The sequence below is a fragment of the Lynx canadensis genome, chromosome D3 (assembly GCF_007474595.2).
Source record: "Lynx canadensis isolate LIC74 chromosome D3, mLynCan4.pri.v2, whole genome shotgun sequence".
Lineage (NCBI taxonomy): Eukaryota > Metazoa > Chordata > Mammalia > Carnivora > Felidae > Lynx > Lynx canadensis.
In genome coordinates, this window is record NC_044314.2 from 78,236,548 (window position 1) to 78,263,623 (window position 27,076).

Below are 27,076 nucleotides of genomic sequence, written 5' to 3' on the forward strand. Positions count from 1 at the left end.
GTGGGTTCCTTTTGCTCATAAAGCAGACAGAAGAAAAACGTGGCTGTGGGGCTTGATCCTCACACGGGGATGCCATTTTATATGCTGCAGCTTTATTCTCTCTGGCTCCTTCGTAAGAGTCTTGGGGGGCATTTCTGAAGTGTGGGCACAGTACACGTGCAGCTAGCAGGTGCCATTTGAGTTGGAAGAAGGCATAACGTGGAGGGTTCCTTTGGCCACAAGTGTGCTGTTCGGGAGTTGCTCTAGGGTAGCAAAAGACAGCTTGTTTCACCTGTAGAATGGGGACATTACTTTTGTCCCCTTGAGCCTCTTCATACCCACTAACTGATCAGGAAGTGATCAGTTAGAACCCCACTTCTTAAACATCACTTGACTGTCTCCCTTCCTGTTGCCACCATCTGAGCCAGAAACCATCATTGGTTGCCTCTGTTACTCTAAGTAGCTTCCTGGTCCTTCCCCTTCCCATCCTGTGCCACGGTGCTCCTTCTAAAATGCAAACCTCACCATTCCCATCAGAGTGCTCCAAACCCTTCCATGGCTTTCCACTGTCCTGAGGACCACGTCTAGACTCTTTTCCATGACAGCAAGGTCCTCTAAGATATGGGCTTTATCTTGAAGGGAAGTAGAGCATGCCACTCCTGAATACGCCAGGTGGCTTATTGATTATTTTAAATTAAAGTGACTTAAAGATGCAGCCAGGGCAAGGAGGACGCTTTGACCCTCCTTTGTTCCCCTGAGAGTGGGAAATCCTTCTCCCTGGTGCATGGTACCCCCCCTGTGCCAAGAGAAAGAGAGGCGTCCTCACCATCAGACAGAGGGAATTCAGGGCCGAGAAGGCTGTGGAAACCACCCTTGCTGCTTCACTGCTAATTTGCGACCCCTCGCCCAAACCCTTTGTTCTCGATTCTTTACAAATGTGTTGTCTGTCTAGGAGGTACAAAAGCTGCCTGCTCTGGGCACTTCTTTGAGTCTCCTTTTTCTATGGGCTCCTGTATGTACAAAATTAAATTGCTTTGGGTTTTGTTTTCGTTTTTGCTCCTATTTTCTGTCTGTTGTCAATTTAATTATTAGACCAGCCTAAGAACTGAAACAGGGTGCTGTTGGAAAAAAACCACCAGACGCCGAACAGAAGCGAGGCAAGATTTTATTCACGGCGGGGCCAAACCTGATCTTAAGGAGAAAAGTGCAGAGAATGGCCCCGAACAAAGGTAGCAGTGAGCATATATGGATTTTAGCAAGTCAGAGTACGTTATTATTTAGTTAACCAATTACAATTTACAGCATTTCATGGTAGCCAGTTATATTGTGACACACAGATGTTAGTTTTGGCGGGAACCTATCAATTTAAAGTTCTTTGTCCTAAGAGGGTTTAAAATGACCAATCATAGTTAGACACCTAAGATACCCTGGGGCAGTGAGTTCGTGACTTTGTACATGTTGGTCTTGCCTAGGCCGGATCTTGGTAGAAGGGGTGGGGGAGCGTTTTGCATCCTAAGTTATCTGTTTAGCAAGCAGGCGAGGTCACAGAAGCGAGATAGGGCGGTTAGTAATTTCCGATAACCCTAATAGGGAACTACATAAGCTTTTATCTCAATTACTCATGAAAGGTGAGTTTAAGCTGAACTTATATACAATAAGCTTTCTGATATTTTATAAGTTGACCTATTATAAGAACCTAGAAGGGAAGAAGGGAAAAGTTTCCTGCCTGCTAGTCTTTAACCACTTAACCAGTCATTTCTTTGCCTCTCCCTACCCCTGAACATTACACATGATTTTGCTTCCTCCTGCAGTGCCCTTTGCTGCTTCTTCACTTGGCTGATTTCTATTTGTCCTTCAAGACTTGGGAAGAATTGTCCAGTGTTGACCATTCGATCTCACACTCCCCCACTCTCCTAACTCCAGGCTAGTTCAAGTACCTCCTCCGTGCCCCTCCCCCTGGCTTCTTGTGCTTATGTGCTTCTCATTATTGCACTTATCGCACTCTATGGCAATTGTCTATTTTTTGGTCTGCTTTTCCTATTTGACTATGGGCTCCTTAAAGACCGTGCCTGGGAGAGAGAGCGTGGGCAATCAACACTTGTCGGTTTTCCTTCCCTACCTCCCTTCCTTCCTCCTAATGGCAGAAAGTGCCAGTTACCTACCAAATATCCATTTCCCCACCTTCCTTAGTAACAGACCACATTCTCTTGGGCTTCCAAATGCCTCGATAAAAACACCAACAAAACAAGACAACACACAAAACTGTGCTTTCCAGTTGCCCTTGCAGATAGGACAGGCCAGTGAGATACAAGTGGAAGTCATTGGGAGAGGCTTCTGGGAAAACTATTTGAAGGATGTTAATACAGCTGGGGACATGTGCCCTTTGGCCTTTTTCCCCCTTCTTCCTTCCTGCTGCCTGAGACTTAGCTGTAATGGTTGCAGCACCAGCAGCCACTGTGTGAGCATGAGGAAACCTTGCAGATGGAAGCAAACGCTAAGGATAGTGGATTGAAAGATAGAAGGAACCTGGGTCCTACATGACCATGAAGCCACCATGCCTATTCTTCCTCCAGAACGGAAACCTCTTTTATTGGAGGGAGCTAAGCCTTTACCTTGGTCAAGTCCTGGTAATCTCCAGCTCTGTTTACCATGCAGCAGCATGGAGTCCCGCTGAGTCTCTCTCTTTGTCTCTCTTTTTTCCTCGAGTGAACTGTCATGATTCTCACCTTTAATGTGCCATCATCCTTGGCTAAATTGCTGGCCAGGGACTAAGGAAAGCTATTGGCGGGAGGTTAGTTTGGATAGTGGGAAACAGACAAGAAAACTTGGAAGCATGAAATTCTGCCAAGAGAAGTAGGTCTTGGAGAGTCTCCATTGAGGGTGTCAGGAAATAGATACAGGAGGGTCTGAGCCTGAAAGAGTGAGAGCTGGGAGTCAGGGGAGCATCTGTAGTTGAAGGGAAGCTGGTACCTTTGCAGGAGGTGGAAAGGTGTGCATAGTAAGGGCTTGAGCAAGTTGCTGAACTAGGGACTCCCATGTACATGATCTCCTTGAATCCTCACAATATCCCCAGGAGGCAGGTAGTTGTCCCCATTTTGCTGATGAGCAAACCAAGGCTCAAAGAGGTCAGGCAGTCTAACCATAGCTTAGTAAGTGGTAGGGCTGGAATTTAAACCCAGGTGGTTTGATCCAGGTTGATCTAGCATGAGGAAAATGTGCTGGTTTTGGAAATGGTCTGTTCTGGTTTTAACTAGTTAGCATCTCCTGATCCCTTGGTGTCTGTGACTTTGGGTGAGTAATTTCTCCCTCTTCCAGATGCACTTTTTTTCATCTGTAAAACTGGGCTAAATGAATACCCATCTTAGGACATTGTTGAAACCATATACGACAGGCACTTAGCATGGTGCCTGGCACCTTGGAGATGTTCGGGAAAATGGTAACAATGATTGCTTTCATCATCATCATCACCATCAAAGCCGTGAATGATTGCTGTTACAGCCTTCCTGCTGTGCACACAGCCAGGGTGGTGGTTTGGCTCTAAGTCCCACAAAGCTTCTGGGAGGTGGCACTTGGTTCAAATGGTGAGCTTGGGAGGTTCTTTTCTTTGAGGGCGGCGGCAAGAACAGCGTAATTAGACCGCAATTATTTTGGGATTTGGTAAATTGCATTATGCAGTAATTCATAAGAGTCCGTGAATCGGCTGCCCACAGTGGTGGTGGGAAAAACACTTGGTCTTCGTGTAAGTAATGAAATTTATTAAGCTAAAGGGCCAGGGAATTAACCTCTGCTCTGCTAAATAAGAAATTACGTGCAGAAACCTCCTAATTATTTTAAGTGGTTTTCTTTTCTGGATTCCTCCTTTACTTAATCTCTGAGATCTTCAGGAAAAGAGAAACGAAGGAGGAGGAAGGGGAAGAGGAGGAAAAAGATAGAAGCATCTAAGGAACCCACTCACAACCCGGTGGGTGTTTCAGGGGAAGACGGCTGGTAAACAGTGAACTCACATCAGACCTATGGATTTAGGCAGGAGTGGGACGTACGTTAATGTCAATTAAAGTATTTTTTTTAAGTTTATTTATTTATTTTGAGAGAGGGAGATAGATACAGTGCCAGTGGGGGAGGGGCAGACAGAGTGGGAGAGAGAGGATCCCAAGCAGGCTCTGGGCTGGCAGCAGGATCCCACCCGGGGCTTAAACTCAGGAAACCATGAGATCATGACCTGAACCGAAACCAAGGGTCAGTCGGACACTCAACCGACTGAGCCACCCAGGCACCCCCATTAATGCCAGTTAAAAAGCCGGGTTCTAATTCTCACTCTCCCAGCAGCTGGCTGTGTATATAGGGAGAATAGTTAACCACTCTGTTCTATTAGCTAAGGGAGAACCATCAGCACCATCATGACCCCCACCATGACCATTGTCACTGCAGCTAGAACAGGAACAATTGCCATGTGCTGCTAACTAAAAAAAAAAAAAAAAAAAAAAAGGCTTTGCAGTTCCTGGATACTTCGATGTCTTTTTTTTTTATTTTAATGTTTATTTATTTTGAGAGAGAGAGACAGAGCATGAGCAGGGGAGGGGCAGAGAGGGAGACACAGAATCCGAAGCAGGCTCCAGGCTCCGAGCCGTCAGCACAGAGCCCAACGCGGGACTCGAACTCATGAACCGCGAGATCATGACCTGAGCTAAAGTGGGACGCTTAACTGACTGAGCCCCTTCAATGTCTGTAACCAATCCTGTGAGGCAGGTATTAGTAGCAGCGGCAGCCGGATCTCACAGTAAGGAAAGTACGGAGAGGTTCAGCGACTTTGTGTGAGGTTACCCAGATGGGGCAGACTGGAGGCCTGGGTCTGTCCTCCTCACCTGTTCTTTGAGATAATATTATCTCATCTGACTTGTCATGAAAGCCAAAAAAACAAAGAAATGGTGTGGAAGCATTTGAAGAAGTTGTGCAAAAGCTAACCATGGCTGGAAATTGGGAGATTCAAAACTGCTTTGTGAAGAGGAAGGATTGGCCCTGGCAGTCTGATCACAGTATTGCTGATTGCCAGGGCCACATTCGGGGAAGCAAGCCCTCTCATCGGTGTAGGGTACACGCAAATGCGTGCGTACACACGCACACACACACACACACACATATCTGTGTGTGTACACAGATGAGAAGGGGATGAGTGGGGATTGAGATGCAAAAAAGACAGCACCTCTGTGCAAAAGGGTTTCAGAATTTGGGCTAAACTCCTCTCTAGAAATGAAATTCCTTGAAGGCATTCACCATATCACACTTCCCACGTGTCTCCCCTCACCCCTTCCCGTTCTTGGGCACATGATAGGAATATAATATTATTTTTGATCATCAATTAAAGAAAATGGCTAGTTGATTCAGTGAGTTTAAAAAAAAAGGGTTATGTTGATTATTTGATCTGTTGAAGGTCATTTCTCTTCTTATCGATCTCTAGAATTAGAAACCAGCATTTTCAGGCATCATTTTTCATGATTCCCAAATTGGCTGTCAGTGAGTATTTGCCTAATCTAAATCTCTTCCCTGCTTGCCGATCCCATTTTTATGTATCCTGCCTCCTTCTGAATACACTTCATTCAATTCCTTCCTTCCTGACATCCTTATTGGACATGGACTGTGTACAAGGTGAATGGGGGCCAAGGAAAGGTGCCAAAATTTTAAGATTTGGCCTTCGCTTTCAAAGAATTTGCATTCTAGTTGGCGTTTGGGGACCAGAACCCCCCACTCCTGGTGTCCGCAGCTCAGCCTTGGGCATCATTGTTCTGATCTGAGTCAGAATCTAGACTGAGAATTTTGGAAGTGAGAAGACCATTGGGGAAAGCTCTAAACCCTCCTTCTGCAAATGAGATCCAGAGAGGAGAGGTATCGAATGCAAGTTGGAGGCAGACCCAAGACAGAAATGGGGTTTCTGGATTCCCAGTTCAGTGCATTGTCTCTAAACCCTCGGTCACCTCAGGCATCACTCGATGAACTGAAAAGCAGGAGCTGTTTAGCTGGAGGCTTGATGTTTAAAAGTTTTGGCATGACCAGGGGCACCTGGGTGGCTCAGTTGGTTAAGCTGCTGACTTTGGCTCAGGTCACAATCCCATGGTTCATGGGTTCGAGCCCCTAGTTGGGCTCTGTGCTGACAGCTTGGAGTCTGGAGCCTGCTTCAGATTCTGTGTCTCCCTCTCTCTCCATCTCTCCCCTGCTCCGGCTGTCTCTCTCTCTCCCCCCCCCCCGCAACAAATAAACACTTTAGGGTGCCTGGGTGGCTCATTGGGTTGGGTGTCCAGCTTCAGCTCAGGTCATGATCTCGCGGTTCGTGAGTTTGAGCCCCGCATCGGGCTCTGTGCTGACAGCTCCGAGCCTGGAGCCCGCTTCAAGTTCTGTTTCTCTCTCTGTGCCCTTCCCTTGCTCATGCTCTGTCTCTCAAAAATAACTAAACATTAAAAAAATAAAAAATAAACACTTTAAAAATAAAAATAAAAGTCTTGGCATGACCAAAATGTTTTTGCTTCTTAACTCTGCTCCTCTGATGTTTTGGTTCTCCATGGTGCACAGAACCATCTTCCTCAGCGTGAGGAAGCTTATCGTGCGAAGAATGTTCCGCTCTGCTATTTTAAGTCCTCCAATGGCTCCCTTCTGTCCTCACTGCTTTGTCTCAGGGCTCTACCCTTCTGTGGGGCTAAGTACCAAAGTCTTCCCTCGCAGGCACCATGCTCTAAAATCAGGCTGCCATCACGTCTCTCCTCTGGTATCTGCCACTCCTTCTTCACTGGCCTCCCTGCCTTGGACCCCTTTTCCTCCTCTGTCCTCACCAATATTGCACATCGTCTCCAGACCTCCCAGTGCAGCCCCCAGGGCTCTGCATGAGCTGGATTTGTCCTATCTCCTAGACCTCTTCCTCGTCAAGTGATGCTTAGCCAATACTAAGCTGCAAGACAATGGTCTTCCCCATGCCAGTGCCTTTGCTCATAGGCTACCCTGCCTCAAATGCTCTTCCCTGCTTCTCCACCTGGCTGACTTTTACTTACCCTTCAGAACTTGCTCAGGTAACCCCACCCCTCCCCAGCAGTCACCTCTGCTCTTCCCAGGCTGCATTAGGCACCCCTGAACTGCTCACTAACTTGTCTGTCCATGCACTCCCTCCTCCCATCCCCACCACCAGACAGAGCTCCCTGAGGGCAGGGCCAATTTCTAAATCTTTTCTCTATCCCTAGAACCAGCACAAAGGAGAGCCTCATAAAATATTTACTGCATGAATAACTAAATCATTTGAAATTCTTGCATTTCAGAACCTAATTAAATACACGCTGACTTTCTGGCACATAATACCACCGCCACCCTAGTTCGATGTGGTCCCTTTACATTCTCTTTGGATGGAGCAGGTGTATAGAACCGTCCGTGCAGAAGCTGAATCATCCAAACAGGAAAGAGATAAATGGATGTCTTTGCAATATATATATATATTTTTTCCAACTGGGAGCTAGAATATAGCTGTGTTCTAAGAAGTGATCAAATGAAAGGGGCTCCCTATGTGCCTCTCAGGGAAGTTATTTCTTTAGCTTGTAATGCGGTCTCTGACCTACCTATGCCAAATGACTGCAAGAGGTGTTTAAACCCCCCAAAAGGAAGGCACCTCTAGCGTCTAATATCAGGCTACACAGTACGCACATGTTGCATTTTGATTGAATTTCCTGGACTTTGCAAGCTTCATATGACCTCACTGTTCACACAGGTGCACACACACCCGCGTCCGCACGCCATCCTGCCTTCAAAAGTCGCCTCAGACCTTGTAAACATCCTGAAATGCACACACAGTGATGGCGACCTAAAATGGCCATTTCATCGGAGGCCGCCAACCAAGGCCGCCAGCCACGCCGGCTTCTGTGGGGTTAAAAGGTGCCTTGGCCGAGGGCTACTCCTTAATTAATGTGAGTCAGCATTTGTATGGGAGGACTGCATCTCTTCTGGAAGAAGAAGAGGAAAAACCTTCGAAGTGTCAACAAACAGTTCTACATGCATCCCAATTAGGGTGATTTCTGGAAGGGAGCAGAAGCCTACCACAGCTCTCCGTTTCTAGGCAACTGCTATTAGGAGTTCTGCACCTCACTGGGGAGGGAATATTGGCAAGTCTGTTCGTGTGCAGGAGTCTAATGTGCCTCTTCCTCCTGTTCCCCTCACCTCCCCACCTCCCTTCTCGTCTGTTTGCCCCCTCTTATTCAGAAGCAACTACAACTTGGAGGGGGGCTCGGAAGAAGCCAGATATCCTTGAGGGCAGAAACCCTGGAGAGGACTGAGGCTTGGAAAATCATCCTAATGGTAGCCATTACTTACAGAGCACTTTCTGTGGGGGAGGCCGGGCCCTCATGCCTCACCCGTGTTAGCTCATCGAATCCCTTCAGTAGCCCTACGAGGCAAGCACTATAATTTCAAAGATGGGGCAACTTTGAGGCTCACAGAATTGAAGCGCTGGGCGAAAGTCACCCAACAAGAAGGTGGCGATGTCAGGATGTGCACACTCTGGTCTGTCTGGATCCAGGAGCCACTGTTCTAACTGTGGCGCTCTCTTGGTGCCGTCCGCACATAGGCGCTGAGAAAACAGAAGCTTGGAGAAGCCTCTGGAGGCAGTTGGCTTTCAGTTCTGAGATACTCTGATTGACTTTTTTTTTTTTTAAAAGGAATGCAACCCCAGCCTGCAATGCACATTATTACCTATTGTGCTTAATGACTAAATGGAATGGGAGAGTTGTTCGTCACAGACCTGCCAGTGTGGATGTAAATGCATTAGCAGGAAGAGAGGCTTTTTCGGGAGCACACCAGCCACCTCCGAAGCACTCCTGGTTTAGAATTTCCAGACAGACAACAGACAATGGAATAAGGCACAAGGACAACCAGGCTGCAATCTTGGACCCGTGTTCTCCCGCTTGATTGACGGCAGGGATTACTTGCTGGAGACAGGACGCACTCCTCAGGAATTTGCAATGGCTATGTCACTCCGAGTCTGTACACAGGGAGATGGGAAGGGTCTGAGGCGTGGTGCAGTTGTGTGTGTTGGGGTGGGTGGCCAAAGGCTCCTTTCGAATTTACAACTTGGGTCTTGCCTGTCACTGTAAGAAGCAGCTTCTCATGGCCTCCTGGTCCTAGTGTGGTTGTCTGCCACTGCCTGTCTTGTCATAGTACATTCAGATGAATCCCAGAAGATGCAAAACGTGTGCCCAGAACCACAGGCCAGCTCTCTCCCGTTCACTCGGGGTCTGCTGAGCTGTGTCAGCCTGAAAGCTGTTTGCTTCAGGGTTTGGTCCCCAGGGTTAAGCTGTCCTCTCTCGTCTTCCTCTCACAGTTGAGATGACCTTACGTCAAGTCCTAGACCAGTGCCTGACACAGAGGAGGAACTTGGCAAAAGGTGTCTATAGTCACCCAGCCTTCCGGGTCCTGTCCTGGCTGTGATCATGTGCATAATATTTTCTCTGCCTGAGATACCTTCCCTTTCTCTCTCTGTTTTACCTGGTCACTTCCCATTCACTTTTCTAGACCAAATGCTTCTGATAAGTGACAACTCAAAGACCTAGATGGGTATTGCAGGGAAAGGTACACGAACCTGAACATGCACTTACGGCTGTATCTAGTCTGCGATCCACCTGAGACACTCTTACCAATAATCTGGTCTCTCTCTCTCTCCCTCTCTCTCTCCACAACACACTTCCTCCCACAAGCCCTGAGAGCTCTTTAAGCTCTTATTTTTACCTTTCTATCACTACCAATAAAGGGCTGCTCAATTGTACAACCCCCCGGGGTATTGTTATTTGTATTCTACAAATTGTATTTTGGGGGCTCTGTTCCCCCTGGGGCACACATTGTAAATGGTGCCCCTGGAATTGTGCAAGAGAGCAGACCTGCTCGGAACATACACTTCCTCCCTGCAAATCCTTGTGCTTTCTTGAAGTAGACTTTGAGGGAAAGAGTTCACAGGATCTAAGGGTGAGCTGTCTCAGGGCAGGGATGGGGATTCAGATTCCCGCCTTAACTAGTTGCTTGGATCTTGCTTCATTGCAGAGATTCCTAAAAAATCTCTTCTGATTCAAAGAATTTTCTTGCAGAATAATGTTCTAATTGATTTCTTTTTATTTTATTTTTTAAAATTTACATCCAAATTAGTTAGCATATAGTAAAACAATGATTTCAGGAGTAGATTCCTTAATGCCCCTTACCCATTTAGCCCATCCTCCCTCCCACAACCCCTCCAGCAACCCTCAGTTTGTTCTCCATATTTATGAATCTCTTCTGTTTTGTCCCCCTCCCTGTTTTTATCTTATTTTTGTTTCCCTTCCCTTATGTTCATCTGTTTTGTCTCTTAAAGTTCTCATATGAGTGAAGTCATATGATTTTTGTCTTTCTCTGACTAATTTCACTTAGCATCATACCCTCCAGTTCCATCCACATAGTTGCAAATGGCAAGATTTCATTCTTTTAGATTGCCGAGTAATAGTCCATTGTGTGTGTGTGTATGTATGTATATATATTTATATATATGTGTGTGTGTGTATATGTGTATTTATATACATATATGTGTATATATATGTATATATGGATAAAAAAGATGTGTGTGTATGTATATATGTGTGTATATATATGTATGTATATGTATATATATACACACACACACGTATACACACACACACACACACACACACCCCATATCTTCTTTATCCATTCATCCATCGATGGACATTTGAGCTCTTCCCATACTTTGGCTATTGTTGATAGTGCTGCTATAAACATTGGAGTGCATGTGTCCTTTGAAACAGCACACCTGTATCCCTTGGATAAATACCTAGTAGTGCAATTGCTGAGTTGTAGGGTAGTTCTGTTTTTAATTTTTTGAGGAACCTCCATACTGTGGCTACACCAGCTTGCATTCCCACCAACAATGTAAAAGAGATCTTCTTTCTCCGTATCCTTACCAACATCTGTTGTTGCCTGAGTTGTTAATGTTAGCCATTCTGACAGGTGTAAGGTGGTATCTCATTGTGGTTTTGATTTGTATTTCCCTGATGAGTGATGCTGAACATTTTTTCATATGTCTGTTGGCCATCTGGATGTCTTCTTTGGAGAAGTGTCTATTCATGTCTTTTGCCCATTTCTTCACTGGATTATTTGCTTTTTTGGGTGTTGAGTTTGATAAGTTCTTTATAGATTTTGGATACTAACCCTTTATCTGATATGTCGTTTGCAATAATCTTCTCCCATTCCATCAGTTGCCTTTTAGTTTTGCTGATTGTTTCCTTTGCTGTGCAGAAGCTTTTTATTTTGATGAGGTCCCAGTTCTAATTGATTTCTTTAACTTTGCATCCACATGCTGCCAGGAAACTCTTGTTTGCAGCTAATCTGACCAAGAATGATTCCTAAAGTGAAACACGTCAGATGTGCTGAAGGGCCAGGCCATGCATTTTCTTTAAATGGCACCCATGAGACTGACAGCAGCAGAAAGACATTCAGAAATTCCTGACCCTCAGACTTTGTCTGCCTCAGACGCACCCTAAGAGAACTTGCTGAAGCATCATTAGACACTTATCAGGCTCTTTGATTTGGCTGTCCTGCATTTTTTTCAGCTCAGGGCAGAAGAGTGCTTCTATGAGCATTCTTGCTGACTCTGTTTTTGTTTTCGTGGGAAATTTTGAGAGGATGAGGTCCAGGTAAGCTTCTAAGGGGTCGCCCTAATGTCCCCCATCCATCTGATGGTATAATACGGCTGCAGTGAGATTTGATTTTGGGGAAACATTTTCACTCCACATCATTGCGCATCTATTAAAATGATTTATGTAACATATCTTGGCTTCTCAATAGGAAAAAAAATTGTGCTCTCCTTGTAAGTTCCCTCCCCACACCCCCCAAAAAAAGCAGCCAGAAAATGGGTTTGGTCAGATGCTTGGACAGCTTCCCTCAGATTGAACAGGGATAGGGCATCCTGGAGCCCCTAAAGGTAACCTCCCATGTGCAGGTAAACTGATTGTCTGGGAGAAGGCATCTAATGAAATCCTATGGGTTTTGAGAGCTATGATGTGGATCAGTGAGATGTCAGCAAAGAAAGGCCAGTATGGTCTGGCAGATCTTGGAGGACCTGTTCTCTACAGCGACACCTTGTGGTAGTGAAAAGCAATGGCAGCGGAGGACGCTGCAAGCGCAAGCTTTCTCCTCTGGGTGTGCAAGGTACCCAATGAACCTCTGTTTATTAGACAACCCAAAGGAGGAAGTGAAGCTTCTAGAGGGAGACCCTTGACTTCCTGAGAATAACTCATATGATGGCTCATATGGTCAACTGAAAAAATAAAAAGCGTGACTCAAATTGTAGCCTCTTTCATGTTACAGAAAAAGTGGTCCGTAGGATGAAATTGCTTATTTTCTTCTCAATGATGGGTTTGTGGGTATGGAGGAAGGACATAGGTTGGTTCAGTTGTGATCCATCCTTTTTCCTTTCCATTGATTCAAGCTGTTGACTCCACTTCCGATAAAGGTAATACTAATAAGAAAAACGCTGATAATGACAAGAGCCAACACTTACTTGGGCAACTCTATTCGAAATGCTTCCTGTGGACTAACTAATGTCATCTTAAAAACAGTGTCTGAAAAGGATCCAGCTCTTTGTCTGTCAAGGCAAAGGCCAAACTATAGTGTCCTAAGCTTATTACAGTTGCACATCCTCCGGCACCTGGTTTTCCCATCAGACAGGAATGAGACATCTCTGACTCCCCTCACAGGTGGTAAGAAAATCTCACCGAAATTAAGTGGACAGAAGAACCCCAGTGGCATGGTCAAGCAGTTGGGGTGTGGTATTAAACACCAGCCATCAGGAGTATTGGCCCTTCTGGTTGTAGTGTGTATTTAACAGATGCAGTCCAAGTGCCGGATACATGCATCTTGACTCATTTTATTTTCATCCCTGCCCTGTGAAGTAGATTTCATTATTATTCTCCTCATTTTACAGATGAGGGCAATGAGACTCGGAGATTAGATAGCTCACCCACATTTAAACATCTTATCAGTGGCTGAGCCAGGATTCAGGCTGGTTCCAAAAGCCATCACATTATACTATCTGTCAATACATTAGATCAGGTGAAGGGTAGGTGACGGGAAAACTGGTTTTAAAGGTGTTTCTTGTTCTTATCCATTTCTGGAATAGAGTCATGAGGAAATGAATACCTGTTGAAATATATTTACAAGCATTAATTTCACAATAACAGAGTGTGAACTGCCTGCTATTTTTATTATTGTTATTGCTTTGCGCTCCCGTGGGTTGTGGGTTGGACAAATGACAGAGTGTCACTTCTCTCCCAGTGGGCGACCGGGTGATTTTTGGTCTAGCATCCCAAGTGTTGCTCCTGAGCACAGTTCAGGTGTTCCGAGATGAGCTTGGTGAACCTGTGGGGTTTCTGGCTTTTTAATGCAGTTTTTTTTTTGTTGTTGTTGTTGTTGTTGCTTTTTTTTTTTTTTTTTTTTTTTTTTTTTTTGAGTGAATTCATGACTGCAAAATGTTAGTTCACTCTACAGAAAAGACCCAGGCAAAGATGTGGTCAAAGACTATAGTCTGTTCAGGAAAAGTCAAAGTTTTCATTTGCTTTGCAAAAGGTGCATGGATTATAGCCCCGGGCAATAGGCTCATCTGGGTGACAACAGTCACTTCTGGAGGGGCTGGGATTACAGGAAGTGCTAATAAGTAGGGCAGATATTTTACGTGAAGAATCCTGGGGATGGGAAATGATCTCACTGGTGCAGCCTGGTTCTATCTGTGGCTCAGCTGGGTGTTGCCAGTAATTTAGGAGGGGTTTATTTCATGAACACTTTACGTTTTCATTTTGCTTTCCATAAACTGCTCCCCCCATCCCCACTGCTGAAGACTATACTAAAGCGAAAAGTGCACAGTCATGTGTCAAGTATTTTCAACCTCTCACCCTGTATTTCTTGCTTTTCTCTCATTTCTTGTGAGAAGAGCTCATTTTGTTTCAAACACTTCCTGAATTAGCTACCTCTTCAGAACGGAAACACAGTGTAAATGTAGAAGACTTCAGTGAAGGGTCTAGAATCTTAAAGATGCATGCTTTAGGAGTTCATTCTAAGCAACTAAAGTGATAATGATCTAACTCCGAAGATGTCCCTCTAAGCACTGTTTATATAACAGGACCAAATTGAAAATAATGAAGAAGTCCAGCAATAGGAAATAGGTTAGGTGAATTTTGCTGCATTCTTACACTGGAATATTATACAGCTATTAAGATGGTTGTTATGCTTGAGTGGATATTTGATATTGAAGAATTATTGCTAATTTTTAGATGTGGTAATGTTATTATGGTTTTTGCTTTCAAAGAGTTCTTCTGGGGTGCCTGGGTGGCTCAGTCGGTTAGGCGTCCGACTTCAGCTCAGGTCACAATCTCGCGGTCCGTGAGTTCCAGCCCCACGTCGGGCTCTGGGCTGATGGCTCAGAGCCTGGAGCCTGCTTCCGATTCTGTGTCTCCCTCTCTCTCTGCCCCTCCCCTGTTCATGCTCTGTCTCTCTCTGTCTCAAAAATAAATAAACATTAAAAAAAATTAAAAAAAAAAATAAAAATAAGAAGAGTTCTTCTGTAGATAGTCGTTTAAATATTTACAGATAAGATAATAAATGCTTGAAAATAATGGGGGAAGGGATGCCTGGGTGGCTCAGTTGGTTGAGTGTCTGACTCTTGTTTCCGGCTCAGGTAATGATCCCAGGGTCATAGGATCGAGCCCCACTAAGGGCTCTGTGCTGAGAGTGGAGCCTGCTGAAGATTCTCTCTCCCTCTGCCGCTCTCCCCTGCTAGCGCTCTCTCTCTCTCTCTCTCTCTCTCTCTTAAAAAAGATCTATATATTGTTAATATTTGTTAATATTCTTAATATTTTAACAATATATATATTGTTAATATAATTAATATGTATTAATTATATTATTCTGTCTGCCTTTATGGATATCTGAACATTTTCATACTAAAAACCTTAAAAAATGGAGTTGTAGATGTGCATTTATTGCATGGAAGATGTTCATAATCTGTTGCTGAATAAAAAAAATCAGGTTACCAAATGGTGCAGGCAGAGTGGTTCTCTTGCCTTATTAAAATTACATGTCTGTATAGAAAAATATTGGAAGTTGATATGCCAAAATATGAATAATCATTGCTTAGTGATGTACTTGTGTGTGGTTCCATTACTTATTTATATCTACTGATCTGTATTTTCTAGTTTTTCAAGATTGTCTTATTGGTGTATGTTTTGAAAGTTGTTTAAAAAATAGACTTTGGGGGGGGTGCCTGCGTGGCTTAGTTGGTTAAGTGTCCGACTTCGGCTCAGGTCATGATCTCACGGTTTGTGGGTTCGACCCCAGCATCGGGCTCTGTGCTGACAGCTCCGAGCCTGGAGCCTGCTTCAGATTGTGTCTCCCTCTCTCTGTCCCTCCCCTGCTCATGCCCTGTCTCTCTCTCTCTCTTTCTCTCTCTCAAAAATAAATAAACATTAAAATTTTTTAAAAAATAGGGCTTGGGATACAGAAGTATCTAGTAATGCTGAGCATGTGCAAACTCGATGAGCAACAATTCCACTTTTAGGTGTATTTGCAACAGAAATGCGTATGTTCAGCAAAACACATGCACAAGCATGTTCACAGCAGCTCTGTTCATAGTACCCCCTCAAAGTGGAAACAACCCAAATGTCCATCAATACCATAATGAATGCGTCGTGCTATCTTCACCAAATGGAAATTAGAGGGGACCTGAGAAAGACCAAACTCCATCCAGCTTTATGAGACAGTATGGATAAGCCTCAGAAACATAATGTTGGATGAAAACAACCTGATAATATAAAGAGCTCCAACTGTATAATTTCATTTATGTAAAGTTTGAAACAGGAGGAGCTGATCTCAGCCTCAGAATTCAGGATAGTGATTTTTGGGGGTTGGGGGTGGGGTAGTGACTGGAGAGGACACAAGGAAGCTTTCTGGGGGAGCCTTGGTAATGTTCCTTTTCTTGATGGGGGTGTGGGTTAGCGGGGTGTGTTCGTTTTGCGAAAGTCTATTGAGTTTAATCATTTGTGTGCTTTCCTGTGTTATGTTATATTTCAATAAAAAAATTTTTAAAAATTACAGGGCTTAATGCATGCAGCGTCTGCTCTAAGTGGTGGATTAGTGCTTTATTGTGCAGCCTGTGGTTACATCCATTAGAGTAATGGCTTGTTCAACAATCCCCATAGGAAGAGATTTAAAATTAATCTGGAAATCCAGTACTAACCGCTGATTTGCACAGTCTCCACTTATGAACTATCCTTCTTGACTCCCCACCTCTCCCTATCGTATTGGCTCTAGCTGGCCTGAAAACATAACCCTCCAAGGTTCAGAATCTGGGATTGGGTGTGATATTCCCGCATCTCATGCTGCACTGTGCCTGGAGCTCCCTGACTAGGGACAGGGAGGAATCCATGAGATCGCGATCATATTGTAAAATAGTTACAGTCACTCAGGGTACACGGATGATGTAAGATACACAGCTACCATTTATCAAGCACTTACCATGGGTCGGGCACTGTTCTAAATGCTTCACATGTATTAACTCATTTAATCCTCACAAGAGCCCTGTGAGAGGGAGAAAGTATTTATGCAATCCCCACTCTGGGACTCAGAGAAATTAGGTAGTTTGTTCATCACTATGTGGCTTGTAAGTGGCAACTCTGAATTCCCTGGTCTCATCTCTGTTCTCAGAGCATTAGAAGAGCTAAGGGAAGGAACGAAGTGGAATAGAAGATATGATACACCTTGTCTCCTTTTGTTCTCATCAAAGAAACCCCTGGAAGGAGACATTGATTCCATCCTACAGATGAGAAACTGAGGTTCAGGGAGGTAAAATGACCAGAGCAAGACCACTTAGCAGATAAGGGACAGGGCTGGGACTGTTTGTCTCCAACGTTGACGCTTTTTTGTCACTGCCTGTGAACATTTTCAGATGATCTCACAAAACCAGCTAAAAAACAAAGACTACCTTCTGTTGACTTATTCCTGCATTCCTCGCCCATCTCTGTTCTCACAAATGCCAGCAACAGTGTGAAGCAGATCTTGTTATCTCTGTATCCCATACCATAGATAAAGAAACTGAGGTCTAGAGAAGTGAGTTGATTTGTTCATGGATGCCTAGCTAATTGCTGGTAGAGCTGGGATTTGAATCCACCGCTGACTCCAAAGCTAATGCACTTCCAACTGTATTATGTAAGGCCCCAAGCCTAACTATAAGACTGAGCACATTGCCTGTCATCTGGGAAAGAATTTCAGAAAACGAAGTATTGTGCGAATCCTTATGTAGCCAAAGGTTCAAGGGTTCAAGTTACTATGATGCTTAGATTTGAAAACATGGTCTTTTAATTCTTTTTTTTTAAATTTTTATGTGGGATCCTCTGAGGTAGCCCTAGCCACAAGGAAAAGAATTAAAAAGATATCTACCCTCAGTGGAGAGCGGTTTAAGAAAAGCAGAGAAGAAAACTTGCCCTCGATCTACGGTTAACTAGAGGTGTCAAAGACACACGAAGACATCAGTAACAGAGAAAAAAAAAATGGGCAGGGCCTCTGGGTCACATTCAAGATGATAAAAATGCAATTAACTTGAGCCAGGTTCCTCCAGCCTACAGCGGTGACCTACCCGTTGGGCACGCGGCTGTGTTTATCAGTTCTGGGCTAAGGACGTAGGGCCAAGTGCTTGCCTTTATGGAACATGTAGGGGACTCATTAAAGTCCACCCGCTGGCTGGAGGGTGTGGGGATGATGTGACATGGGGGGGAGGCACTGAGGGCTTCTTTGAATGATTCATAAGGTGCAATTCAGAAGCCTTAACTTTGCCTGCATCCGAGGCATTGACCAGCATGTAAATCCATTTTTCTGAAACAATTCTGGGGCTTTGAGGCAAGTCTCAAGTCAGGGGGAGGGGCTGGTGGGCCAAGTCAGGCCTGAACTTGTAAATGAAGACGTTCTGAGTTACAGGCTGTGGACGTGGAGGTCCTGGGTGTTGAATGGTGAGACGTAGAAGTTGCTGAGAACCGCCAGTGAATGTCTGAGGTCAACAATAATTTTTCCAGCTATTTAAATTCACTGATTAAAAATCAGCCTCATTCATAAAGGGATTTGGTTGAGGTCTGTTCCTCCTGTTGGTCTCTTGCATGCCAACCCTCAAATGGAGTTAATAAGGTGTCATTATAGACACCAGAGTCTCCTTTCGAGATGGCAAATAAATTACATCCTGTGCATAGAGGATTTTCAAGACCAAATCTGGACTCAGACTGAAAGAGTGCTGTGATCCACTAGTGATGTCTGCCTTGGACACAGGAGAGAGAAGTGGGAGTACACGAGCCGCCTATCTACCATCCTGGATGTAACTTTTAATTAATTTATTAGTCTCATCTCTAATTGTGTCCAGGAAAAAAAAAAAGTTGGGAAAAACTCATTCTACTTACCAGCTCAGACACAAACCATATCTCAAAGTGAATGTCCCTTATTAAACGTTGTTACCTCATAAAGAATTAAGTCATCCCATCAACAAACACTTGGGAACTGTGACAGTGGACATGATAGAGTCTAGGCTATGGTAGATCTTATATCCTAGCGAAGGAGGCAGAGGTATCAACGAGTCATTGTAGCACATTGACCCTGCCTTTCCCTTGTCCCCCACATCCAATCCATTAGCCAGTCCTGTGGCTCTAAATAAATCCCGAGTCTACCCACTTCTCCCCGGTTCACTGCTATTTGCCGGCCAGACCATTGTCAACTCTTACAGCCTTTCAACTGGGCTCTATGCAGCATATGGAATGTTCTCTTAAGAATCAGATCATAGTCAGGGCGCCTGGGTGGCTCAGTTGGTTAAGTGTCTGACTTCAGCTCAGGTCATGAGCTCATGGTTAGTGGGTTCCAGCCTTGTGTCAGGCTCTGTGCTGACAGCTCAGAGCCTAGAGCCTACTTCGGGTTCTGTGTCTCCCTCTCTCTCTGCCCCTCCCCTGCTCAGGCGCTCTCTCTCTCTCTCTCTCTCTCTCTCTCTCACACACACACACACACACACACACACACACAAAATAAATAAACGTTAAAAAAATTTGTTTTAATCAGATCATATCCTTCTCTTGTTCAGCACCCTCCAATGGATTCTCATTACATTTAGACTAGGACCCAAATGCTCACCATGGCCTATGAGGCCCGAGGTCCATTTCTCTAATTTCATTGACTGCTTCTCTCACCCTCTCTCACTCAGCTCCAGCCACACTGGCTACTCTCTGTTTCTCTAACACTTCCAGCTTGTTCCAACCTTGGCTCCCATCCACTATTTTCCTCTGGAATACACCTGTTGTCCTCCATCCCCCTTCCTCCTGTATCTTTATGTGAATGGTTCTCACCATCCAGATGTCAGGCCGAGAGCTCCCTTTACAGAACAGCCTCCTCTGGCCACTCTAGATAAAATAGCAGCTTTCTCCCCATCACCAGGCTATAGGCATCACCTTGGTGGTTTTGTTTTTTTAATTTTTAAAAATATTTCTTTCTTTCTTTCTTTTTTTTTTTAATTTTTTTTTAACGTTTATTTTTGAGACAGAGAGAGACAGAGCATGAACGGGGGAGGGTCAGAGAGAGGGAGACACAGAATCTGAAACAGGCTCCAGGCTCTGAGCTGTCAGCACAGAGCCCGACACGGGGCTCGAACTCACGAACTGCGAGATCATGACCTGAGCCGAAGTCGGCTGCTTAACCAACTGAGCCACCCAGGCACCCCAATATTTATTTATTTCTGAGAGAGCACGAGCAGGGGAGGGGCAGAGAGAGAGAGAGGGACACAGAATCCAAAGCAGACTCCAGGCTCCGAGCTGTCAGCACAGAGTCTGACACAGGGCTTAAACTCACAGACCGTGAGAGCATGACCTGAGCCAATGTCGGATGCTTAACTGACAGAGCCACCCGGGCTCCCTGCATCACCTTGTTTTATAGTCTCATAGTATATAACCAACACTCCCTTCTCCATCCTATTTCATCACCCACTAACTTGTTTGTTGTCTTTGCCCCATTTTTTTTTTCAACGTTTATTTATTTTTGGGACAGAGAGAGAGACAGAGCATGAACGGGGGAGGGGCAGAGAGAGAGGGAGACACAGAATCGGAAACAGGCTCCAGGCTCCGAGCCATCAGCCCAGAGCCTGACACGGGGCTTGAACTCACGGACCGTGAGATCGTGACCTGGCTGAAGTCGGACGCTTAACCGACTGCGCCACCCAGGCGCCCCATCTTTGCCCCATTTTAATTCACACCATTGCCTCTTATTCACTGAGGACAGGGATTTTGAATGTTTTGTTCGCTGCCGTGTCTCCAGTATATCCAGTCATGCCTGGCGTATCCCTGGTGATACCTGATATTCAATATTTGTTGATGAAAATGAGTGACCACAGAAAACTGAGGAAGAACCAAGAAGTGCCTAACCTCTTACAAAGAAAAAAAAGCTTCTTCCTTTGCCAGAATTCCACCTTTGTTATTTCTAACTGCCTTGCTTCAGCTGTCTACCAAATGGAGCTCTAAAGCAAAATCTCAAACACTTGCATAATCTGAACCCTGCTGGGGTCTGCTGGGGAACTTGTGGGGGGGCGGGGGGGTGGGCAGGGCGGTAATTTCTCCCTGTGTCTTTGCAGTTGCCTTCACCTAACTAAACTTCGCCATGGGCAGATCATAGCTCCAGGTCAATGTTTTGGTTTTAGTTGCAGAGATGTTTATTTTCCTTAAAACACTTGCAATAAAAAGCACCAGCAGCTTTGGAGAAAGATAGGTTATCGGCTTCATGAGTCCAAGAACTGGGCACATGCGGACACCCCGATTGTCAGCTTCCACTAGGAGAGATTCCGCGAGCAAGCGCGTGGCAGGCTGCCTGGTGCCACCGAACATCTGGCAGAGCAGGCGAGGAGGAAAGCAGTTAGGTTTTTATTCTTTCTAGCATCATGTTAAACTGGCCATGAAACTGGGGATGGTGTCATTGAATTATAAGAGGGCTGAGGTATTAAATAAAAATCTAGGAGGTAGTCGGGGCGCCTGGGTGGCTCTGTCGGTTAAGCGTCCGACTTCGGCTCAAGTCATGATCTCACGGTTCGTGGGTTCGAGCCCTGCGTCGGGCTCTGCGCTGACAGCTCCGAGCCTGGAGCCTGCCTCGGATTCTGTGTCTCCCCTTCTCTCTGCCCCTCCTGTGCTCATGCGCTGTCTCTCTGTCTCTCAATAATAAATAAACATTTAAAAAAAAATCTAGGAGGTAGTCAAGGTGTTTGGTTCAACGTAGGCTAAAGTCTAATCGGCGAAGTGGGTTTGAAAAACAGTAAGTGGGAAAGACAACATCTTTGCTAATAATTCGCCTCATTTAATACTGGGAGATGGGCACACAGGGTTTGCATCTCTTGGGAAGGAGATTTCCCCTGGAAAGCAGGATGTTTCCTTCTGAAGGGGACTCGCTGTTTCCTTAAATGTCAGTGGAATCCGAGAGCGTGGCCAGGTGGAACACTTTATTGTTGTTTCTTGTTTTCTTGCTTGTGGCTTTTCTGTGTGGCCTTTTCCACATTCTCTTTCAGGTCCAGCGTTTGGACAGGCTAAGCCTGTCCAGTGAGGATGTTAAATTCTAGCTAGTTTCAGAGCCATGGTAAATGCGTCTGGCAGGAGTGACAGTCTCAGCCTGCCAACTCAGGGGTGGCAGAAAAGCCACTGTCTTTGTCACCTTTTGACTAAAGCCCCTATGTTCTGCTGGCTTAGTCCAAAGTTCAACCTTGGTTGGTGGGGGAGAGGAAGCATGTCCCCAGGGATGTGCCGGTGAATGCTCCACAACCATCTCTCTTGGCGGGGGAAGGGAGGGGGGTACAAATAAGCCCTGATTTGTAGCATTTGTGGATTTCTGTGCCGTGAATATTTCCACTGTGGCTGATTTTGAGCTACCGACGTGATGTCAGTGAATGTAGAGCTGGGCAGACATTTGCCTGCAGCCGCTCCTGTTCTACAATATTTCCACCAAACAGATACCATAACCAGAAATAACGTCAAGAGCACAGAGAAGAGTGAAATGTATGGCATCATTAGGAAGTGATGGGTTTTGAGTATTTATTACCTTTGTTTTAATGTGATGCATTTAATTGTGAGTTCACATCATTGAATTTTAAACTGTAGCTGTGTCTAATAACTGGCTTGCAAATTTGCTGAAAATTTCACATTCAGTTCTGGTTTGAGCTGGCTCAGCTTTGTCGCCCTCCTTGAGCTGTGTTGAGTCTTGGTATCTGGAATTTACATAGGTCAAGCCGTCTGTTGGTACCTTTAGTTATCAGCTGTTTGTCTACAGGATACAGATTAATATGGAAACCCTCATTTCTCAGGCTCCCAAGATTCTGGTATGTATTTGCAGCTGAGGCTTTGGGTCAGAATCATCTACCTCAAGATTGATAATATTCAGCTGGTAAGAACCAACCTGGTTACAATGGTTGTATATGGCCGGTGTCTGTTCCGATTGTTTGGTGCCCATGACATACAGATGGTTCTGTATTTTGAACTTCACCTCTGATCCACATTCTGTGCTGCACCATTCCTTCTGAAGCCTGGAATGTCCTCCAGGCATGGCCGTGGAGCAGAGTACAGATCCCGGTTGAGGCGTTCTTTCTCAGCTTCACGAGCCTCTTTCTTTGCTGCCCCCATTCAGGTAGCTCTTGACTTTCTGACACTACTCCCCCCAAGGTTCCCAAGGCCTGAGCCTCAAAAGCCCTCTCGAGCCTGGGTTCAAATACTCTAGAGGCCAATATGTCCACAAGTAATGGAGGAGTCCTTGTGGGTCTCAGCCCTCAATTCTGAGACCCAAGTTCACATGCCATCCCTGCGCTCAGGTCTACACGAGCTTCTGAGACTGAGGTCCATCCGCTCTCGAGCTGGGGACATTCTCTGCAGGATTACCTCGACATTGACTATTAGTCTGCTTAGGCTGCCATCACAGAATACCACAGCCTGAATGGCTCAAACAACAGACATCTGTTTTCTCAGTTTTGGAGCCTGGAAGTTCAAGGCCAAGTGTCAGTAGGGTTGGTGTCTCCTGAGGGCTCTCTCCTTGGCTTTCAGACAGTACCTTCCTGATGATGTCTCTTCCTCTTCTGATAAGGACACCAGGCCTGTTGATTCAGGGGCCCACCTTTATGAACCCCCACTTAACCTTAATTACCTCTTTAGTGGTCCTATCTCCACATATAGTCATTGGGGGTTAGGGCTTCAACATGTGCATCGGGGGGTGGTGTGCAATTCAGTCCATAGTAACTACTGAGCACCTGAAAGGTGGTTGGTCCAAACTGATGTGTGCCCTGAGTGTAATTCATCACTGCTCATTTTGTATCACTTTGTCACTTTTCATCACGTATGAAGAATGGAATAGAGTATTTCATCAATATGTTTTATATTGATTACATGATGATTGATAACACTTCGGCTATGTTGGGTTAAATAGAATATGGTATTAGAATTACTTTCACCTGTCTCTTTTTACTTTTCAATAGTAGTGCGGCTATTCAAAAATTTAAAATTACATGCACAGCTTGCAATTAACGTTTCTCCCGGACAGGGGGTGTTGATGCGTGCCTTCGTCCCTTCATGCCATTCTTCCTCCCCACCTTTCATGCCCACACCTTGCAGCCCCCTCTTGGGCTCTTGCATCCAGTACCATCAGCTGTGCTCCTGGACGGGGAAGGTGTGGAGACGCAGATGGGCAGTAGAGACAGAGGGAGCTTCCGGGTGAGGGAGGTGAAGAACGAGAATGTGTTGCCCTGACTTGCATTGTGGTCTGGCTCAGAGTGGGAGACACAGAAGATAAACGGGCCTTCCACACTGCCTGTATGACCCCCGTCTCAGCACATCTTTACGTGTTTTGTGCTCAGAGAGTCTCCATCTCTTCCCGCGCCTTGAGGTGTTTTGCCAAAAGTCCCATTTATGATCCCACCTTGGACGTTGCAGGTCCCAGGATAGAGTTAAGAGGTGAGAGGGAGAAAAAGCCCAGCTCACCGTCCAGAGATGACTAAGATAGGGTTAGACCTCAGTTTGTTCATGCTATTTTACAGGAAGGGGTTGGGTGGGGTGGGAGGTTGGATAGGGATGGCATTGTGTTAAAGGCCACACAAGGGGCACTTTAGCTGCTTTATTTCACCCAGGCCTTCTAACAACCTCATATCATATTCATTTTACAGATGAGGACACAGAGACTCGGGGAGGTTCAATAGGTTCTGCCACGTTACCAGCTGGAAGGTAGCAGGGCTGCTGTTTGAGACCAGGTCTGTCTGACTCTGGGCAACCATGATGTGCGTCTGGAGTAAAAAGGAGAGATTTTTCTGGAGCACATGGGAACTGTCTTGAGTTGGATTCAGGTCCAGGAAGGAACACAAAGGGAATTCTAGGCAGTGATTGGCAGCTAGTGGAGAGGTTAGTCCAGTAAAGATACTCTCTGGAAAGTCCAGCCAAGGGACACCCTCCTGCAAGTCTTCTGCTTAATGTTTAGTGTTGGAGACCTTGGGATTTTAGCAAGGACTCGTAGGGACCACCCCGTAACCTGCTCATCTCTGTCAGGGCATCTATGGGTTAATCCTTGCGGGCTCACTCACCGGCTTCGTGCAAGGTCTTTTTTGAGGTTTATGATTTCCTTGTCCAAGTACTTGATGCTCTTCATCGGCTTGTCTGGAACCTGATGGGAAGCCAAGAAGTGAAAGAAAAAAGTGTTAGTGCACCGTTACAAATGGAGCCAGGCTGCAGGAGGCTCAGGCATTCATCCAAGATCTCTGACCAGGTTGGAAGGGGTCCTGGGCAGCACAGTGACCTCCTCTACACCAGAGAGGGTCCATGTGCACAGCAGAAGCAACGAGGGCTTTGGAGATAGGCAGACCTGAGCTCTTACCCTGGTTCTGTCTGGTGACTGGCTGTTTGATCTCAGACAAATTGCTCAACCTCTCTGGGCCTCTTTCTCAGCAGAGAGGAGGAATAATTCTTACCTTGTTGGGACAATTCATCGCCAAATTCCTGACTCGTAGCAAGCGTTTGATAAATGGAGGCTCTTGATATTAACATTATACTCAAAGCAAAGCAAAGAATGAAACGTTAATAATCATTGTTGGCGGTGTAGGCAGCTGATTTGGAGAAGTGAATCTTGTCAATGGTACTTTTTCCCCCTCGCCGCCGCTATAGCAGAGTTTTATGAGTGAATTAACCAGGTGATTGTTCATGGGTTTTTCTTTGCCTTTCCGGTAATCGTTGGCCTTGCCTAGCCATAAGGGAAACCTCATAAGACTTAAATTCATTACTCAGAGGTGGATACCAGGTCAATGTAAAGAAGAGAGTTAAATTAACTGTATTCTAATATAAGAGTCACTTTTCTCAGCCCCAGTTTAGTGGAACAACAGCAAGATCATTATCTGGATTACCCTGCCTGGAAATGAATGCCTGAAGTACTAATTCTTTTTTTTTTTTTTTAACCAAAGGAAGTGCCAAGACATTATGGGAAAATGGGTGGTTTCAATGAAGCTGGTGGAAGAATACGTTGTGGTGACTTTTCTGAAGGGTGATGCGTCAGCGCACCCTAAATGCTGCCACAGTGTGCTTGCCTCAGGGTATGATGATCCTTCTGCTGTCAGGCGTCCCGTGGGAATATCCCTGCATGGGCACAGAGATCCATCAGCAAAACCACTCACTGGGATGCTGCTTGTAAGAGGAAACTCACGGCAACTCCCTATTCGTCTTCACAATAGAAGACAGGTCAAATAATTATGGTGCATCTAAACAATGGAATAGTATACAGCAATTAAGTGTGATGACAGTATAAGGATGGAAATATATTTATTGACATACGGAGATGTCTGAGTTCTTTGGGAAGTCATGTTACAATATGTAGTACTCTCCCTTGTGATACTAGCTCCCTCACTAGACCATTTGCCCCCCCCCCATGGGGTACTTGCAGCAGGGGTGGTCCTGAGTGGCTGAAGCCAAACAGCACAGCCCATCCCCCATCACTGTGACTGGTTAAGGAATGGTCATGTGATGTGGTTTGGGCAAATGAGATGCATGCAGACATTTGCCAGGGGCTTCTAGAAGGCATGGTTCCTAGATCCTCTAAGGAACCACAGGCCGAGAAGTCCTCTTTCCTCATTGACTATAATTGGAGGAGCAGATGATCTGTGGGAGTTGCTGGCAGCCATTTTGTGCCCATGAGGAGCACCTGCCTCTAGTTGAAGAAGATGTGGGGGAAGACAGGAGAGTCAAAGAAAAACTTGTTCCCTGGTGCCTTGTTGAACTAATCAGGCTTTACTAGGCTGTTCATGAACATTTCCTTTATTATTTAAGCCAGCTTGAGTTAGATTTTCTGTTACCCACAACCATAAGATTTCTATCCGAAAAATGTCTTCCCTTGGGTGTGCCAAGCCTGTCAATAGATAGAATTATTTTAACTAGGGGCACCTGGGTGGCTCAGTGGGTTAAGTGCCCCAACTTCAGCTCAGAGATCATGATCTCATGGTTCGTAAGTTCAAGCCCCACATCAGGCTCTGTGCTGACAGCTCAGAGCCCGGAGCCTGCTTCAGATTCTGTGTCTCCCTCTCTCTCTGCCCCTACCCCACTCACACTCTGTCTTTCCTTCAAAAATAAATAAACATTAAAAAAAAATTTAAGAATTATTTTAACTAGAACTCATCCTCTTTTCCCTTCCCTTCCCTTCCCCTCTTGTGTGATCAACATCAGATGACATCCATTTTGGTGCATTTCGCAGTGAAACCAATGAGATTGGCCAAGTTGAGATCAAAGTTTGAAGTCATTGTTACCTATCTTCCTAATCCCTCTCTTTTTCTGAACCTTCTATAACTCTTCCCTACGGGACCAAAGTAACTTTCTTAAAAGATATTGTAAATTAAAAATATTTATGAACAATGAAAAACCAAACACACTCAAACTTCCCTGCCCGATAATTTGAAAATACGAGATTGAAACCCTGCTTGAAGTCACAATTGTTTACACATCATTCTCTTAAATGTCTCAAGTTTTACTCCCCTCAGGAAGCA

General features: G+C 45.2%; 1 protein-coding gene across 1 annotated transcript in view; it reads right to left on the minus strand.

Moving 5' to 3' along the window:
• The window catches only part of CCDC60 (coiled-coil domain containing 60), a 163,895-nt gene that overhangs the window by 66,827 nt on the left and 69,992 nt on the right, over positions 1-27,076 (minus strand). The window contains exon 2 of the mRNA XM_030292442.1: positions 24,638-24,717. Coding sequence (XP_030148302.1) covers positions 24,638-24,717 — 80 coding nt within the window. The remainder of the gene's footprint in view (positions 1-24,637; positions 24,718-27,076) is intronic.